General features: G+C 30.8%; 1 protein-coding gene and 2 long non-coding RNA genes across 4 annotated transcripts in view; 1 reads left to right on the plus strand and 2 right to left on the minus strand.

The window, feature by feature from the left end:
- Positions 1–666: 666 nt before the first annotated feature.
- On the minus strand, positions 667–2,668 carry LOC107365849 (uncharacterized). Its single transcript, XR_001569504.3, has 3 exons — positions 2,017–2,668; positions 1,615–1,925; positions 667–1,439 (listed from the first exon to the last, which is right to left on the minus strand). It is a non-coding gene; the product is annotated as an uncharacterized LOC107365849 (long non-coding RNA).
- Positions 2,669–4,531: 1,863 nt separating this feature from the next.
- Positions 4,532–20,691, plus strand: part of sff (BRSK family serine/threonine-protein kinase sugar-free frosting) — a 41,746-nt gene continuing 25,586 nt past the window's right edge. The window contains exons 1-5 of the mRNA XM_015933508.3: positions 4,532–5,135; positions 5,207–5,301; positions 7,549–7,634; positions 10,424–10,564; positions 10,745–10,895. Of these exons, the coding sequence (XP_015788994.1) occupies positions 5,030–5,135; positions 5,207–5,301; positions 7,549–7,634; positions 10,424–10,564; positions 10,745–10,895 (579 nt within the window). The 5' untranslated portion in view covers positions 4,532–5,029. The remainder of the gene's footprint in view (positions 5,136–5,206; positions 5,302–7,548; positions 7,635–10,423; positions 10,565–10,744; positions 10,896–20,691) is intronic.
- LOC107365934 (uncharacterized) lies at positions 6,572–10,042 on the minus strand. 2 transcript variants are annotated; one of them, XR_016200272.1, is made up of 5 exons: positions 9,754–10,042; positions 9,102–9,673; positions 8,922–9,010; positions 7,731–8,864; positions 6,572–7,664 (listed from the first exon to the last, which is right to left on the minus strand). It is a non-coding gene; the product is annotated as an uncharacterized LOC107365934 (long non-coding RNA). The 2 variants fall into 2 exon arrangements; XR_001569517.3 differs by lacking the exon at positions 6,572–7,664 and having other exon boundaries at positions 8,256–8,864; positions 9,102–9,687; positions 9,754–10,000.

Below are 20,691 nucleotides of genomic sequence, written 5' to 3' on the forward strand. Positions count from 1 at the left end.
TGCTGATTCAAACACTTGACTCTACCTTAACAATTATGATTTTAATTTACAATTGATAAGAAATGTTTAAAGCACGGACAAACAATTTACCCGCAACTATTAAACCGAATCCCATTTTTATTAATAGTCAACCTTTTCCTTGGTGATATTTAGCCATTTTTTGTCAATAACAATTTCACTTTCACGCTGCTCTTAACGCCCTTAGGCTTTAAGGTCAATATTCCCAAATTGTTTACTAGCTAATGCTTCTAATTATCATCTTGATATACACATAATTGACAATTTATCACTAAAATTGAGAAATTATTGAATATGAAAAAGCGTTGTTTGACTGGCAATTTCAGCACCAGACTACAAATGGCGGTTGAAAGATTTGAAAATCTTAATAGATTACATCGATTAATGGACAGACAGATTCACAATGAGTGGTGATAAATGAAAAATTGGATAAAGTTCATAGTCTATCATTTGCTGAGCAAATCAATTGGAACAATAAATGATTTAAGAGACAATCAAAGGTACAAACAAAAACATGGTTAACATTACAGTCGATTGAATCAAATGATTATTTCATTTTTTTCTCTATGCCTTACTGACAATTAAGCTAACCTTTACGTTTGAACCAGTAAATTGAAAAGGTTAACATAATTCGCCAATCACAGTCACTCAATTGAGGTAAACTTCAATTTACACTGAATAAATATACAATTAATAAGCCCTTTGAACATTAACAATATCCAACGATTGATGAATGAAAATAAAGAAAAGATAATTTTATAGCCATTTTCAAATGCTATTAATAAAGGAAAGATGATGAACATTTGTATTGATAAAAATATAATTTTGTGTCTCCATGCTAATGATAATTTACATGTAATCTTTTCAATAATTATAATGAAAAGGTTAAATGATTTTCATGTTTTCTTGCTTCCCTCCATTTTTCATCATTACATTGCAACTCAAGCAAAAAACATCATTATTATAATTGTATTGAGGCTTAATCGTTTTTCAATTTGCTCTCCATTATTATCAACCAAGCCACTTGGGATGAAATAATTAATAAATTGTGCTAGCTGATCAACAGCAACAAGCAGCAATTGTGTAACACTTGGTAATAGCAAATGTTAATGGGAAAAGAAAAGGCAAAGGCCTGAGAAAAGTGTGGATCGCTTGGTGAAAATGTCTTTACTGGGTCCTTGGCTTTGTCATCTTGGTCTGTCTAGTCTTCATCTTGGCTGTAATGTCCATTAGACGCAACCATTATAGTGACCATTTCCAGAGAGATCATGAGTCAGGTCAACTCCATTGGGTGAACATTTGTACATGTAAATCGGTTTGGCCTTAAGCACAAGTCTGGTATAAATCATGAGTTTAGCCATATTGGAAGGGCATCAAGATTGATTGTACAGCCTAAATGGACAATTACGTCTTGGCCTGACCTGAGGATGAAATTTAGCTTGAATTAATATCATGTTTAACAAAATGGTTTCAATGTGAGTAAAGTCTGCTAGGATTAGATATGTTAATGTTTAATAAATTCACTTGTCATAATTTTTCTTTCCTCTCAACTTGTTGTATCCTTGCACTCTAACCAAACACTTTTTTCAAACTTACCTTTTTTCAGTGGTTTAATCATTGATTTTAAAGCATCATTTAAACTTTACAACGGCCTTGAGGGTATCTTCTGAATCATCCTTTTGGCTTTTTTTGCTTCATCTTCTGCTTCATCTTCTGCTTCATCTTCTGCTTCATCTTCTGCTCCTTCTTCTGTTGCTTCTTTCCAGCCATTCTTATCTTTCACATGTTCATGCTGAGACTCACACAGGTATGACCAGATTCTTTCAGCTTGTTTCTGGAATTCCGTTCTTGTACAAGATTAATTGGGCAAAAGAGGCATGTAAAGGGTCACCAGTTTGATATGATATCTGCAAACATTATTTTCACCATTATTAAATTAAATGTAAATATTGTAAATTTTCAAGGATGAACTTGGCTAAGAGATTGAAATGTACTTACGTTGTTGTTGTTGTTCAAGTTAATCATGAGATGAGAGTGATGATGATCGCTTCAAGATAGTATTGTTGAGAGTAAAACTCTTTTGGGTATTTTTCACCACTTTACTGTCGTGCCAGTTTAAAGCGAATCTTGTTAAAGTGAAAAAAAATCTGAGATCAGCAATGAAAAATATCATCTTTTCATTTGATTTAAAGCTTAATGTTGAAATAATTTTGTAAAAAAAGGCTTCTATAGTGAATAAAAGAAACATTTTTACTTGCATTTGAACTATTAATAATAGGTTAGTTTACAGCTTAACAGCTGTAGAGTCAAATCTTTCAAGAACGTGATAAAAACTGATTTTCTAACGGTAAGAAGTATTGTGAGAATTTGAATTTGAACATTTAGAGCTAAATATTAAAGTTTATGTTGGACAAGATACAATGAAATTTAGATTAATACAGTGTGTTTTAGCCAAAGAGTAATAATTACTCTTTGGTTTTAGCAATCAAAGAGATCGATTAAATTTAACATTATCAATGGATCGTCCACTTTTATCAGGTAGAAATGCACTGAATCAAATTCCTTATTTTGTTTTCCTCATTGTTCAAGCTCACTATTCAATCAATCTTGTGTCAATTGTTTTTAAACACGAAACAAATCAAAGATTTTTCTGTTAATTTAAATTGAATTAAAAGCGAAACCACCATTGAAAAAGTAACGCCATCTGATGTGCATGGTTATAACTAAATTTGGTAAATCAACCTGTTAAATCGGTGAATCAATTTAGCTGTAACATTTGCTTTTTGTTTTAACCTTTCATTAATTGTTACAATAATAATAGCTGGTAAAAAGCCTCAAGTTCTGCTAATTAATTGCCTCATAATTTCATTGTTCCTTGAGAGTTCATTTTTTGCCATGTTAACACTTTCTTTCTAACCACTTTATTGGTTAACTAATTTTCAATGATACCATTCCGAGCTCCAGGATTTTAATTGATTAAATTTATGACGGATTATATTTTAAAAGATTTTCTTTGAATTGATACTCAAAAATAGACAACACTTAAACTAAAACTGCACAAAGACCAGCAATAACAGTTACAGTTGTATTAACAGTTAGTACAGCAATTTGAAGCCGGGTCAATTCTTAGTCTTGAGATAATGGTTGAAGCTCTTTTAATTACAATTTTTATACCCATTCTAAGGCTTGTTGATGAAAATTAATGACCATGGTTGGTGATAATGATATCCACAATGTTAGATTGAGTTTATATAACACGGAATTGTAATCATCTGTATTACAATAATAATTATCCAACAATCCAATATTATAAGATCGATGTTAAAAGACTTCCTTGATCCAAGACTGGCTGAGGTTTAAATTGAAATTAGCTGGATTACACAACTGATTACTTGGATAATTAACTAGAAAAAGATGTAAAAGATCAAAGATTAAAGCATAAGATACAGCAATTGAGAGGTACTGATGTTAGTAAGGGACAATGCCCACCTCAAGCGCTAGTTGTCGCATTTTTACTGTGATTTACCTTTAATTTTAATCTTTCATTTTTTTGTAAAAAAATTAAAAATAGTTTTCCCATTCAATTTGATCAAAATTTTTCTGTGGTGCCCTCCAGTGGGCATTGTCCCTTCAGGTTCTCTGTACCTCTTTACTGCAGTATCTTATACATTAATCTTTGTAAAAGATACACACAAAAAGATAAACGATTTGAAAGAACCATTTGATTGAATAAAGTTTCAGACATTAACGGATAAAAATAAAAAAAAGTAAAGTGTAAACAAGCAGTAAAGAAACGCCATCTATTGAGCTGTAGATTATATGAGAATATTGATCATTCCCAGTTTGACTGGGAAGCAAAGGAAAGATTATCTTTACTATTATTATTATTATTTGGGTGAATTTTGTTTTCCAACAAATGAACACGGATGCTGCTCATTGATGACCTCGAATATATATTTAAGGTCGGTTTTGTATTCCTCATTTTCTTCTTTTTCTCCTTCTTCCAATCTCTTATTTATTATTAGCAGGACAAGAAGAAGGGAAGAAACATTTTCATTTTAGTTTCATCTTTTATTTTTTGTTTTTTATTTACACCTTATCCTTACAGTTTAACCATCAACATAACACACCATCGACATTGAAAGGACAAACCGAAAAGACAGAAACCAGATTGTTTAAAAGTGTATTAACAGTGTTGTTTACCAACATCAATATGAAACAAGCCATACAATTGTGTTCACTTTTAACCAAACCCTTCAACACCAGTGTTAACCAGTTTCCATAATGTTGGTGTCAAGTGTTTAGAGTTAAGCCTAAGGAATAAGAATCGGTTTAATCCATGGGAAACATCTTGTTGTGACCAGAAAATAAAAAATGTCATCTAACCTGAAAAGGTATCACCAAAAAGGAGTCAACGTGAACAACAACAATAACAAGACCAATTGAAAGGGAAAAGGACAACAATCAGTGAATGACAATTATTAGGTTATCTTTAAATTATCAAGTGTCTCCCATCCTAACGCTTGATATAATTTCATTTTGTTAACCATAATAACACAATTGTCAGCCAAGCAGCCAAAGTCAGAGTAAGAAAAAAAGGTTAACCAGAAAATAATTGATTATGGTGAATGTTTCAACACTAACCAGGAGTAAAGCATTTTTTCATTGCCATCCTCATCTCAAGGAAAAACTGGTTAATCCGTGATTCTTATTTGTTTACAATCATCAGGACCAGCATCATTTTCTTGTCATCATTATTTTTCCTAACAAACCATCAATCAAATCGATTGGTTAATCTTTTTAATCAGCCAAACCAAAGCAAAGCGTAACCAAACAGCAAACAAAATAAGTATTTTTCTTCCATAATAGTTAAGTTCATATTGTTCCAATTGCCTCCAAAAAAATCAGCCCGAAATCGTCAAAATTAAGTGTCATTAGGTTTACTAAGCATCACTCATTAATCCATTTTAATCAACATATAACGTACATGTGTTAATCAAGTGCAAGTAATATGTCCTCAACACGAGAAACCAATGCTCGAGAGGAGAGAGATCTTCACCATTACCAATATGTTGGACCTTACAGACTTGAAAAGACTCTGGGTAAAGGTCAAACAGGTAAGTTAACCTAACCATCTATCTAATGAAGCTGATTACCAGACTAACCCAATAACTTGACCTGATAATAGGTTTGGTTAAACTTGGTGTTCACTGTGTTACCGGTAAAAAAGTTGCTGTTAAAATAATCAATCGTGAAAAACTCTCAGAATCAGTTTTACAAAAGGTAAGTCCATCTCCATAATGATTATTAATTTATCCTAATAACCAGAAAAAACCCAATAAAAGTGAAGTAAAAACAAAAACCCAAAACATCCAAAACAAGAAACCTAAATGTTGGCAAAAAACAGTAAAGCAAAAACCCAAAACCCAAACAATCTGTTAACACTTTTACTTCAACCTCCAAGAACTATTATTACCATTTATTAACAATTGATTGAATAAAGTGTCGATGAAATTTTGAACCCTTCAAAATTGAAATATCGATGATGTTGGCCGATGAAAACAAACAAACAAGGAAAGATTAAAATGTATTTACTGAATGGAGAAGAAAAATTTGATGAACATTAGCAATGATGAAGAGGAAAGAAACGTCATCCAGTTGGGAATTGATATGATCAAGATTTATTAGATTGAAGGGGAATGAAAGATAATATAAAAAGGTCCATATTTACCCTGAAAGACGTAACAACATTCAGTTATCTTCTTATTTCTTTATTTTTGCCTGTTAACCAGTTTTAGGAATCCGTCAAAATAATTCTCATCTTCTTCTTTTTCCTTCTTCTTCTTCTCTTCATCTATTCCGTTGTTATTTTGCCAATCGATTCTATCGATCGTTGACGAAACGAATCAAGTAACTTAGTTTCAACATTATCTAGATCTTACAGTTTCTCACCCAATTTCATCATCATTTCTCATCTTTTCATCCATCTTATAAGCAATCTCATTGTAAACGTCCTTCAACATGAACAGACAGTAAAACCTGCAACCCTTTACATGAACACCATCCCGTTGTAACTCAAACCAGTTTCCCATGTTAACTCTGAATATTAAATCTTTCAATACTCATGTCCACTGAATTTTGTCATCTTTCTCCTTTTTTCTGTCTATTTTCTTCTTCACCATTATATTTCATTCCTTTTCATTATTAATAACATTGAATAGCCAATGAACAACATTAGGCCTTAAAAGTAGATGTCAGTGTAAATTGATTCATCAACCTTGTTGACCACTTGATAATTATTTTGTCCAACAGTGTCAATCATCATTAGATCAAAGATCAACATGCTTCATTATTTTCATTTCAACAGCCAACTTGAATCCAATTTACAATCAACTCTACAAACATTCACTTCTATTAATAATGTATCTATAATAATGAGATATTAACGAAAATTTGCCTTATTTCATTACAATTTCATTTCAAATTTAATTTACTTTTCACATTGAAAAATCAAGATTCATTATGAAAAACATTTCCAAGTGAAGCAAAACAATCGCGAGAAGATGACATTTTATTAAAATTTGATAAATAATATGATTTCACTCAACTTGTGTTGATTTTTTTTCAAGACTTCTCAAGCATCTCTAATAGCAAGTGAATAGTTGATCAACGTTGAAGGGTTGCTTTACATAAATTTCAATTGATTAAATAAAAAGCTCTTCAATGTTGTTTGATATTTAAATCAACATTATTATTGACTCTATTAAATTTCGCAAAATTGAGATCAAGAGCTGTTTTCAATTATCACAATGTGAACTGGTTGCAATCCAAGACTAAATAATCCTCGAAATTGATCAACCTTTAATTGGCCTGATTATTCTTGATTTTTACAGGAATGTTTCATTGCGATTTTGCGCCTTTTCAATAAAAATTGATTGTGTTCAAATTTTCCAATTACCATTGTTAGTCTTGGGTTTGTTTGGCTTGTTCAGGTTAACGTTAGTTCATTCAACTTTTCATTTTATCCACAATTGGTATTTACTTGAGCCTCTTGTTTCTGCTGCTTCAGTTATCATTGCCAATCGAGTTCTCTGACAATTAAGAATTATCCAAGTCGATGAAAGATTTGAACACTGTTCAGCAAGTTGGAGTCACGCAATCTCTGAATCATTTATATTCATCATCTTAATCATTACAAATCGTCAAATCTATTGTTGGATGTCCATCATGGGAATGACAAGTTGACTTGAATCATGTTCATTAAATAAGTAGTGATTTATCAATTCCATGAGGTTAACTTGAAGTTTAACGAAACATTTCTCTGAATGCCATCGAACACGATTAATGTTGCCAAATTAAATTAATCAATACATCTGAATGTTAATGTTTTTGATGTTTGGTCTTTGTTCAATCTTTGCTTGGTTATCCATCACTGATTGGTGTTTCGCTGAGCCAAATCGTTAAATTTAACAGTAAATTGTTGAAATTGAATTGCTAATCATTTTCCTTTTTGTTTCCTTCTCTTTCCAGGTTGAACGTGAAATTGCAATAATGAAACTAATTGAGCATCCTCATGTTCTTGGTTTATATGATGTTTATGAAAACAAAAAATATTTGTAAGTTATTATTATAACAGGGAAAATAACCTAAAGAAGAAGAAAAAACAATAATTTAGCAAAAAATGAAGTAAATCAATATCAATATGTTTATACATTGTGATTATAATCAAGTTAATGGTGATAGAAAACTTAACGATAATAACTGTTTCCACAATAAATCAATAGATTAAGATAATCTTGCGTTTAATTGAATGATTAAACGCTGTTGGCCCTTGTTTCGGTACATCAGGTAAAACCTCCAAAAATTTGTCCATTACTGATTACTTTGGGAGTCTTTGCAATGTTTTTTGTTGTTCCTTGCCTTGATTTCATATTATGCCTTTATCTTTATTTTCATTCTCATTTCCTTGTTCATTATTTTCAGCTATTTTCATGAGAAAGATTTTAACCAACTTAAGGTAATGTGTATTTAGATTGTGTTGAAGCTATTTACCAAACATTATTAAAGTCATTCGATAGCGTGATTACCGGATATTAGAGGTTAAATGGGTAAAAGATGAGAGTCAACTAAAGCCAATCATGGTCAAAAATAATGGTGAAAAATACATTTCCCATGTTTGAGTTGAATGTACACATAATCAGCAGGTTCAATATGAAATCAAATTTGGTGAATCCAAATGTTTACCAAATGTATTTATTCAAAATGGGTAAATCTCATTTAATCTGTTGAGACGATTTAATAAAAATTTTCTCCTCCATTGTATGTTGACTTGTATATTTTTTTGCAGTCAGAGTTGAATGTCTTTTTTTTCTTGTTGTAACCATTATTATTATTATTGGCTGTGTTTACTTTTGCTCCTTCATGATTGATAGCGAGGATGACGTTGTTGAAGAGTTTCAACATTTCAATATTAACTGTAAATTAATTCTTACAGTTCATTCAAGATTTGTTGACAGTTATCACAGTTTTGTTTACTTTCCTATCCATGTGTATACATTTATGTCTTGACTTTAGTTAGACAATGATAGAAACATTATTTTAACTGATTGCCTTTTTGCTTGTCTTTGCTTGTCCCCTGGATTTTGTACCTCATTTTACTTTGGTTGGACTTTACTTTGATTGATTTGACTCTTTTGCTTTATCTTTTTGTTGGTTTTGGTGTGCGTGTATGTGAGCGTTCAGGTTTATCCGTTTATTGCCATTCAATTTTCTATCATTAACTTGACCAAGATTAATGATGAAATACGACATGTTAACCACACAGAAAGCAATGCTGCATGCTTGTACTGAAAAGAATGGAAAAGGAAATGTGAGTTTCAAAACAAATGATCATCAAAACAAACCTTTAACCCTTTGAACTTTTCAATAGACATTTCATTCGATTAGCATATTTATTCACGAGCAGCTTATTGAGATAGATATTTAACCAACCCTAGAAAAAAAGAAGAGAAAGAATTATTTTCAGAAATGAATAAAGAATATCTGATTCTTGGTTTTTAATATTCTGAGTTTTTAATACTTACTTAACGGTTGAATGTAAGATAAAAACATTACATTAATCAGGGCAAGAAATTGAAGAAACTCTTGAGAATTAACCCATTCAGAGAGTCAGATTACTTGATAGAAGCTATAAATAGATTTTGACTGGCCAACTCAAGTTCCCAAATCTTGCGAGGTGTAGATAAGATTGAACAGGAATTTAAGAGAGTTGGGTGAAAGGCTACTTGGGTATCCAGAAATTAGTAACAATATTATGGTCAAATAAGAGTTCAACTTATCGTTAAGATGGAAATTGATAGTCAAGCCAAATATTTTATATCAAAATAGGAAATCAAGTCATAAAACTGGTAAATCGGTAAGATTACATCAGCTGACAGAGTTTGACTCATCAATGGATGAGACAAATTTTGGAAAGACCAAGTAATTCCTGATTCAACATTAGCCAGTGTAATTCAAGAGGAAAGAGTATTTGCCAGTGTAGATGATCCAAGAAAATAATTTATGGCACAAACAAACATCAATTAATCACTTTGATACTTCCATTGGTTCCAAATAATGAAGCTTGTTACTCCATCCAATTAGCCAATTCAGAATCCTTAAGATGTTCAACTCACATGTTGTAGATGTAAAATTAGTTTCACTAGTTAATCACATTTAATTACAATTATAACTTACATGAATAAGAAAAAAAATGAATCAAAAACCAAATCCATTGAACAGTAAACTGCAACCAAAAGATCGCTTTCCAGTATCCATTACATAACAAAGATTGTACCAGAAGATATAAAACGAACAGAAGTATCTAGATTTATTTCAACCAGAAATACCACACCTTTGAATACCCTGATAGTTGGTGAATACCATGATAATCAGAATCAAATTAAACATAAGTAGAAAATTAATTATTATCAAGACGAGTGTAATAGATGAGTAAACATGAAAATAAATGCTTTCATTAATTTCACACTTCAACAAAAGGGGCGCGATTATGCAAACAAAGGGTTAGGGAAAATCTTCTAATTATGTCTGTGACTTCAAGAAATTTAATCCATTTTAAAATTTATTTCTAATTCTATTAACAAATTGTTATCTATTGTAACTGATCAACATAATCATAAACTACAATTAATACAACATCTATTAATTATATTTTTTCTTATTTAATCACTAATGGCAAATTTACCGTAATTACAAAGGTCTTCAAGGCAAAGTGTCTTCCATTGCCAATCTCAATCATCACACTTCTTTGGTTTCTACCATTTTGTTTACTTCTTTTAACCAACTAATTAACTCTTTTTATTTCTTTTTTTCTCTTTTTTAATCACTAATATCACATGGAATCAAGGTATCTTATATTGGAACATGTATCTGGTGGAGAGCTTTTTGATTATCTTGTTAAAAAAGGTCGCCTTACACCCAAAGAGGCTCGAAGATTTTTCCGTCAAATTATTTCTGCTCTTGATTTTTGCCACAGTCATTCTATATGGTAAGTAGCTAGCAAAAAAAACAAAACCCTTAATTATCCCTAATCACCCAAACCCTACTAATAATCCTAAATCATCATCCAAATTAACCTAATACCAACATCTTATCCTTACCCAAAACCCAAAATGTAAAAATCATTTACCAATCTAACCTCTGTGTCTCTATACATTGTTTTAACCAGCCATCGTGACTTAAAACCTGAAAATTTATTGTTGGATGAGAAAAATAATATACGAATTGCTGATTTTGGAATGGCTTCCCTTCAAATTGAAGGAAGTATGCTCGAAACCTCTTGCGGATCACCACATTATGCTTGTCCAGAGGTTATCAGGGTAAGAATTGACCATTCAATTAACCCAAACCCAGAGCCAGTCCAAAAAACAACCAACTCTAATTTACTCTTTACTAATGTTGTACTTTCCAATGATTCCGGTTAACATATACAATTTACTTGCCTCTCTCTAATCAACTAATCAAGCAAACGGCGTAAAACTAATTCTACTTGTCTTCCTCCAACAGCAATTCAATTTAAATTCAACTCTATGGCAAGTCAAAAAACAGGTTCAAAAAAAGGAGAACAGAATAATTTTATTCTTGTATCTCTTTACACTGAATAATTCAACAACTCTAATAGAATCAAAAATGAAAGAAAAGCTCTGAATCTTAAAAACCAGAATATTTTTTGACGAAAATTTTCACACCAGAAACAGTGAAAGTCTGTAAATTAAACAATTATAAAAGGCAAATCAGAACAATTAGCAAAATTAAAGTCTTCCATGCTCATCACCATTCCAGCCCAGTTGAAACCTAAATCGATACAATTGTCAGGTCACTAACTTTACCAACTATCATTGAGATTAATAATTCAGTGAAACAATCTTCCTTTGAATCATTCAATGGAATCATGAATATGATATTCGAAAAAAAACAGTTTCCTGCAAAAATATGAAATCGATTTTTGAGAAGAAGAAAAATGTTGAAAACAAAACATTGAATAATTATCCCATTCTGGTGTTCAGATAATTACATCGTTTTTTCACAACACAATCAAAACTTTTGGGTCAAAATTTTTTTCACCCAAAAAAACAGAGAAAAGAAATTATTGTTGAAAAGAAAAATGTTTTTCCTCCTGAATTACCTTTCTTTCTTTTCCAGAATTCTTCAACTTGTGAACATGAAAATTGTTTCATAAGTTTCAACAACCATAACCATGGTAAAATGAAAATCTTGGAACCAGAAAAGGTTTTCATTATCAAATTGTTGCCCGTTAAACTGAACGTGATTTGAGTTTACAATTTTTTCCTCTCTTCCATTTCACTTTCATTTCTTTACTTCGCTGTGAAACTATCATTATCAGTTGAAAATGAATCTCATGTTCATCTCTTGTTCATCAAAATGAACAACACAATCAACTTTTGTCCAATTAATCAATTGAAGTTAATTAATTTATCACACAAATTGCAACCCAAAATAAAGGTTAACAAAAGTCAAGAAAAGAACACAAAAGCAAAAAACTTTTATATCGAACCATAAATGAAGTTCGAACCAAAACTCGCAAGAAACAAAAAACCCAAAGATTCCAGTTTTTCGAATATCCATTTTTTTGTTAAAAAATTTTCAACCTGAACAAGCATGAACTTCAGTAAATATCTCAAACTCGAATCTCAACTTAACTTAACTTAACCTAACTTAACCTAAAGACTCGAAAAAATCAAAAGTCGAAAATTCTAAATCAATGATCGCTTAGAAAACCTGAATTTTAAAAACAATTAATAGACAAACTGGAAAAGATAAGATAATACTTCGAGTCTGAAATCAGGTGGAAAAGTTTACTTGAGATGAAATCGAAAAGGGAATTTCTTTTTTTTAAAATCGAAAATTCTGAAATTCCAAAGTCGTGACCATTGAATTTATCATTGCAATGACCAAAGACTGAAAGTTCTTGAGACCTTGAAATATATTCGTATTTTGATTCGAAATTTCGTTTGGAAAAAACTCGTTTCTCTATTTTTATCTTTCGTTTCCATCTTCGGATATTGAATGAAAGCTTTTTCCTGGCGATTATCATCTTTTCAATTAGACTTGTATTTTAATTGTCTTTTAATCAACCCTTTTTTGTTCAATTCATGAAGTCTTTCCAAGTGTTTATTATCATGATTATAAATGATAATATTGTTATCTCTTTTGAAACTCATTGTATTCATGGTTGATCATCAGGGAGTGAACAGAAGAAGCAAGATTAACATTTTCACTTTACAACTGAAAACCATTGTCAACTTGCAATTGATTAACATTTTATCAGATAAAGATAATTAACTTAATTCTGTTGTTTTGCCTTCATTGTTTCCCTTCTTACCCAACATTCAATTAAAGACAATTTATTAATTGTCCATTAATTTAGTTAACTGTAAGTTGAACGACTTCATCATTTCAATTTTATGGTCAAATCTTGGTTCAACTTTTGGATAAAGTTTTTCATGCTTTTTATGGCAACCTTTAAATGATGGTTTATCATCATTTAAACTGATTGTTTTCGGAAAATATTTAATCAAAATAAATGATGAAAATGTTTCATGTTGAATCGTGTTTCTTATTAGCTGATATTGCATATTCAAGGTTCATAAAGTTATGGAATGAGAAGAAGGAAAAATTTAAATAAAACGATTATCTTGATAAATCCTTGTGATTCTATCATTTCACCTTTTCTTTTCAACATTCACCTTGTCAGTGAATTCACCTGTTTTTCATCAGCTTGACAGGTAGCCATTTGTTATCAGAAGCATTAGTAGACATTAACTTTTGTGAGGCTTCTTGCAGCTCCAATCATTAAAGTTTATTAAAATATGAAAATTATTTCATCAAATAATGGATAATCGTTTTTTGTAATGCAACCTTAAGTAATGTAAGAGCATTGACTTGGATAGTTTAAGGGAAGCAAAGTTTAAATTTATATGATTTTTCAACTTTTAATGGCACATTCAGTGTTGCCTTAATGGCCACCAATCATGAAAATTGTTGCATTAAAATCAAATTCAGCTTTACATTTTTTCAGAATCCTATTAATCCCAGAAATTTGATTAGTTAAATCACCAATTTCATGACAGTTCATTGTGCTTCAAATGATCTCAAAGATTTTGAATGAATTTTGCAAAAAAAAACATTATTTTTGACCTTTCATGATCTGATGATTTCATGATTGCAAGTGGGCTCAAAAATTTTGATTTGGCCTTCAAATAACTTTGAGGATTCGTTTACATTGTGAAAAACTTTCGAAGAGCGACATCTCAATGATCCACAGGTTTAGAGCAACACGCATGATAACTTAGGAATTAGCATGAAAATTTCTTTTGTGGTCTTCATGGAATCCTAAGGGATTTGTTGTATAACTTTCGAATGTGAGAATGAAAATTTCGACCTGATTTTAGGCGGGAATTTTCCACTTATCATAAGCTTTCGATTGATATCATTTTAATCTAAGTCTTGAACTGATTTGGCTATTTTCCTTTTAAAATGATGAGATTGCCAAAACTCAAAGTTGCTAATAAGTTTTATATTTGTTTCTGAGTATTGAAAAAATTCTGATTAACAGGGATGAAAAGTAAAATATAATACTCTTGTAATTTAGAGTTTCTACTAATATTTACAGGGAAGTAAAGTTAATCGTAATTTAACTCCGAGCCTCTCCATTGGCTCCAAGAAAGACTTGTTTTTTACTTTATCAGTGATGATGCCAATTACAGGGAAGAATCCAAAACTTGCATTCTTCACATCAGAAATTAGCAAGTGTAGAAACTCTCATCTCATAGCAAACAGAGAGTGTGCAATGCCTATTCGCAAATTTTCCAACTGAACTTTTCTGATTCAGAATTTTACGCCAATCAAGAAAATTTGCTTTTCAATATCTTCCTTTTTCAGCCAAAGTCAGAAAACAAGATTAAAATTTTAAAGGTGCGTCATATCACAAGTCGATATTAACGCTTTTCATTCACGATAATTGTTATTCTAGACATATCTTATCGATTAATTCCAATAGAAATCAGAAAACCTAGTATTCTCTGATTTACATGAAACTATTTGACATGAAAAAGATAAGCTTCAGATTCTTGTGCAGATGTTGTTTCATCATGATATCGATTTCAATGTTTCAAAAGGTTCGACCATTTTCATTCCAACAATTGAATGGTTTAAAGTTACTTTAAATTATTATCCAATCATGTTGAGCGTTAAAACTTGAGATTAATCCAAATCTATTGTCTACTTGAACAACAGAAGCCAATTGAATGAACACCAATTGAAAGGATTGTCCAACAACTGTGGAAAAAGTGATTCCATGAAATGTCCAAATTCAACTGTAAACATTGAATAGTAATAAATATGAGGAAAAATTCATTTCCAAAGTAAATACATTTTTCATTTCAAAAATGAGACAAGAATTGGTTCAACATCAATGATTGAACTTAGCACAAAACAAAATCAATTTACTCATCAATGTTTTCAATGATCATTGACACTCTGAATTTCCATTACAAAGTTAATGTTCTTGAAAACAGAACATTTTCCTGAATCAGATTTTCTCCATTCTTTTCTTCTTCAAACATTTTCTCTTCTGTTTCATCTCAAACATTAACAGCGAAAAAAAAGTTTCATCCTTTTCTGGTTTATCATTTTTTTTGCTCTTGAAACATTTTTTAATATCATTTCAACAGAAAAATGAATTTTCCTGTTCAATCTTTACCATGTTCATCCGAACAAACAAGAAGAAAAGTTTAAAAACAAAAAGTAAATTGAAAGATAATCTTGTTGCCGCCAGGCTTTTCGGTCATTTCATGTTCAATGTTAATAAAAGTCTAAGTTGACAAAAGCGTTTACTTTATCAATATTTATACTAAACTGATGCAAGTCAAATTGTGTTATAAAAAAGTTCTCAGTTGATAAATTGTTTCAAGGTGTAAACAAAATGAGAATGTTTCAACTCTTAGAATTTCATGTTTCGACGAACTCGAGTTATTAAGCAACCGACAGGCAATTAATCAAATTAACCATTTTTATCATGAAATATTTTCTCTTCACGTCGACAGTGAATGCTAATTGAAACTATTAATATTCAATCTAATGATTGGCAATTATTCATCTTGACTTTGAGTTTTAATCTTGACTCAGCAAGGAACTGAACTCTCCTAAGATCATGATATTGGTTGAGTTGGGTGTGGAATGAGTAGAAGATGAAAATATGCAAAAAATGGTTTCTTTTGATTCTTTTGGTTTGGTAGATGAAAGACAAAAAATGGTGACAAAAGGTCCATTAAGGTTGACCAAAGAGTGGCTCTTGTTGTCTTTAACAGGTTAGGTAACATTATCATGATAATCAATTTAATTGAGCTTGGGTTAGAACTTTTACTTTAAGTTGAACATTTTGAGGTAAGCAAATAAAGAAGATAAGAAGAGGGAAGAAGAAGATCAGTTTTGGGTGAAATGAGCAAACAAACAGTAATAACATTTACAGAGAGGGCCAACATTCTGTTCACGTTAAGAATTCACATTCAACTCAATTTTTGCCAGATTAGCCTTTTTCGATTTTTACATTTCTTCGAACTTGAAAACTCTTTTTCAAAATTTCCATTCCAAATTCAAAATACAAACAGATTTCTAGATTTTTAACACTTTAATTTACAATCGAAGTTGAATCACTCCAAATAAGCCAACTCAAGCTAAACTCAAAACACAAGATTGATCGATTCGAGAATCATAATCAAACAAAAAACGAACTTTTGAACTACTGAATTCTCTGTCTCTTTGTGTTCCTCAGATTCATATAAAAAAGCAATTCAGTCAAAAAGCAGAAAAGAAATTACATGAAATAAGAAAATGTGCGAAAATGTTAAGAAGTGACATTTTCTTGACACAACCTTCCAAATATCGCAGCAATTTAATCGACAATTAAAATCTTTTAAAACCAAAAATCTTGAAAATCCAAACATAAATCGTATTTCATCTCGAAGCTGGCAAAGACCGATCTCGAATAAGTCAAGGTCTTGTTTTAACCACAAAACCTAAACTTGGATCGTTTAACTTTTCAAATTTAATCAGCCAATCTAATCGAAAATAGAAAAATCCTAAAATCCAAAACTCGAATTTCAAAACTCGAGCTGAAAATGGAGTTAAATCGCAATCAAAGTTGACAGATCGCTTTGGCTACAAGCGATTCAAATTTTAATTTTAAATTTTTCATGATTTTCCAATGTTGCCATCTATTCGATGAACCCTGTATAAAGAATGATGAGAAAGAAAATGTTTACTTGATTTACTGAGAATCACTTATTTTGATTATCTTCTTCCCTGCAACTTGTCACTCCCAAGGTTGTTTATTATTATTTAGGGAATGACAAAGAACGTGCAAAAAGACATTAACTGTAGCCTGTTAAAGAGCAGCAAACTCGGGGTTCTCCTTAAATTGTCAATATCAAAGTAAAACAAAATTAACTCCATAATCAATCTACAATTAGAATAGATTAGAAGAGTACAAAGTAATAGAGTAAAAAGACTGGGAAAAGATTCCCTTAAAACTCACCTTCTTCCCTCAACCAATGTTATTGCAATGTTTAGTGAAAAATTGGACAACATTTTGCTACCAATGAATAGGTAAAACCATAAATCACACAGTAAAACGTTTCCTAAACTATAATAAAAAAAGAAAAGGTAATAATATCAAAATAAAACAACTTGATGAACCATGAACTGAATCAAGGAAAATGCTAACGACATCAATCCTTCTGTGAACAATAATTTATTTCAAATCTTTTTTTCACTTCCATTGACTTGTGGATATCATTTTGCATTTCATGTTTAACCATTTTCTTTCACTGTTTATAAATGCTTCCATCATGCAATGCTACATGAGATAATCTTGATTAAAGCTTCAACTTGAAACATCTTGTGCTCAGTTGAGTTAATTGTTTCACTTCACAATTAAATGTTTTCATGTGAAATGTTATAAATTATTGGAGCGCAGAAAATGGAAAAAAATTTCATTCTCAAGTTTTCCATTTTTTCACTTTAAAATGCTTTTCTTTTGCTTTTCAACTTTTCTGTTAGACTCATCAAGATGAGCATTCACAACAGAATTGAAATTATCTTCTCATCTTTCATCTCAATGCTTGAAATATCGAAATAAATTGTCGAATAATTGATTCACTTTCATTTAATCAAATATTTATTGCAAGTTTCGATTTCGAAGGGAAGAAAAAGTTGAAAAGAAAAGGTAAAAACTGAAAAGTCTCAACTTTCAAAGTTGAACATAAGACAATAATTGTTGCAATTTATATTGATTTCCCAAAATTGGGTGAAAAGAAGAGAAAATTGAGTAAAATTTGAAAGTTCAAGAGTAATATTGTTTAAATAATCGATAAAAAAGAAAAGAAGAAACAAAAATTGGAAAAGATTGGAAAAGATAAGAACAATCAATGCAAGGAATTAACTGTTATCCAGAATACTGGGAATGCCTGGGAAGTCAATTTTTGTATCGCGATAAAGAATCTGAATGATGACGATAATGATGATGAGAATCATTGAGTTTAAGGATTTTCTTAGATGATCGACAATGTTATTCCTTAAACCAAATGCTTTTACCAATTCTCAATGGATTCATGGAGAATCAAGAGAAACACCAGAAAACAGAGAGAAACAAAAAAAGCATATTATATTCATTGGAATTGAACTTGACTAACAAGGAGCATCGAGCAAGAAAAGGAAGAGAAAAGAAGAAGAAGAAGAAAATAATTTCATCTTCTTTTCTTCCTTTTCCTCATTTTCATCATAATCAACATGATTCCAATCAGCATTCAGTTTCTTCTCCGGATCATTGGGCTTAGCAAAGGTTTAGTTCCATTACGTGATTCGACACATGGAAACAGGTAAACTCCAAGTGTACCAAAGGCCAAAGATCCTAATCATCGAACAGCAACTCACCCAATCAACAGTCATCAAGTTATCCAATAAAGTTGCCAGATAAATCTTTACCTTGAGTCTTCTTGTTCTTTGCCTTTTCTTTCATGATATTACTTTTCATTTTGCTCATCATTTTTCCCTGTTTCTTTCCTTCTCATCATGTTACAGAATAATCTCAACATTTAACACATTAACACTTTTCTTCCTTCTCTTCATCCCAACTCTCGTCCAATCACATCTCGTAAACCTGTGCTTATTTGGTTCAATGAACATTCATTGAAGAGAGAAACAGAATGGAACAAAATTTTTCATGATAATTTGCTTGGAGAAGAAAAAAAATGTTTTTCATCATTTTTCGCCTTTCCTCCAACTCTTCAATGCTTATTCATCAATTCAACAAATTCATTTTCTTTCCAACTCACAACTCGAAACCATTCAACATTTGCTTTTGTTCGATGGTCAAGTAAAACACGATTCTTTATCTTGAAAGTTAAATTCCAATTTAATCGTTATCATGCATTTTCCACTGAATAATTGCTCTCAGTTTTGTGAAACAAAAGAGAAAGAAAAAGTTTTTTTTCTCCAAATTTTTCTTTTTCCATTTTCTCTTTGACAGAATTTCATTTTTTACCCAAACCCAAAATAGGCTGATAATGATGATCACTACTTTTATGGATAACACAGTTACTTAGCATCAATCATGTGTGACGCCATGTTTCATGAAATTTCAACGTTCTCCTTCCTTTTCAGTCCATTTCAATATTCTTGGTGTTTATCATTTTCTATTAATAAATATTTCTTCCTTTCAAATGTAAAACGGTGAGAAGAGGAAGAAAATGTTCATTTCAACATTTGTCAGTTTTCATTCAATCAGTGAATAACCATTTACATAAATCTGATTGATATCTGAAAAGACCAAGAAAAGAAAGTTATCAAAAGAAAAAAGAAATTTTCTTCTTTGCCCAAAAATTTTACTCTACATGAATCATGATCAACAAAAAACGATCAAAATCTTATGATAATTCCACTTCTGCCTTCAGATTATCCTTTTTTCGAATATCAGTTATAATATTTACATGAAGCTCCTTTTATTTGGCGCATTCATTGCTTGATGCCCAAAGAAAAAACTAGAAATGATTCTGACCAGTATAGAGTTGAACCGAGGAAAAAAATGAGGAAAAAAAGTAATCTTGTTGGTTCACGAACTTTATGTGATATGTTTACCATGTTTCAGATAGCCTTTGATTCTTGTTTCATATTGATTATCGATTTATAGATTGAATAGAAAAAAAATCAGAGAATAAACATGATCATGGCAAGAATTCAATTTTCTGTAAAAATGCATATTCGTTATTTACAGCAATATTCAACAATTTTTACGTCTTGACATATCGAGCGAAATGAAGCCGAAAAGACTTTACATTAGCTTCGATTCAGCATCGAACTTGATGGAAATTTTCATTCGTACTTCTCGAAGGATTTCAGCAATTCAGTCAAAGTCGAAGCCAAAGTTCTCAAAGGCTTTCGAATATAACTAAAAGTTTTGTTTAAAAGTCGATAAACTTTCAAGCTTCTGGACAAGTAAAGAACGAACGAATCTTAAGTTTTGAAGGCGAAGTAAATTGATGAAAATTTGTAAAATTTCGATCACAAGCGTTCGATTAATTTTGCATTTCGATTTCTTCAGAGACTTATTTTAAAAGCCAATTTGTTCATTGAATTAGAGTTAAAGCTTTTCTGCTAAATGTTAATAACTGTTTACTTTGGAATTACCTTTATCTGGAAAATCTAAAAATAACAATTTTCTTTTTTTTCGAAAAGACTTTGATCTAATTTTTCGATCATTTTTGTCATTATTTTCTTTCGCTCTCAACGTCAACTTTTGTTCCAGTTTAGGGATTAATTTCATTGAAACATGAGATTGTTGTTGTTGTTTGGCTGAATTTGCTTAGGAAAACACTTGGAAATTTGTGAAGCTCTTGAGTTATTTTACATAAATAATGCAACAGAAGAATCGTCAAGTTTGACAAAAAAGTTTGTCAACTCAATTTGAGGCAAAATTTGATGAATTAAATTGATTTAATCCTAATTTCGTTTCACTTGGAAGCCTTTGAAAAATGATTATCGTTCATTGTTCAATAATGGAGACTTACAAAGTTAATTAAAGTTGAAAATTGGTTGAAT

Source organism: Tetranychus urticae, chromosome 3 (assembly GCF_039701765.1).
Source record: "Tetranychus urticae isolate SD_2017Ah chromosome 3, NJAU_TeUrti_SD_1.0, whole genome shotgun sequence".
Classification (NCBI taxonomy): Eukaryota; Metazoa; Arthropoda; class Arachnida; order Trombidiformes; family Tetranychidae; genus Tetranychus; species Tetranychus urticae.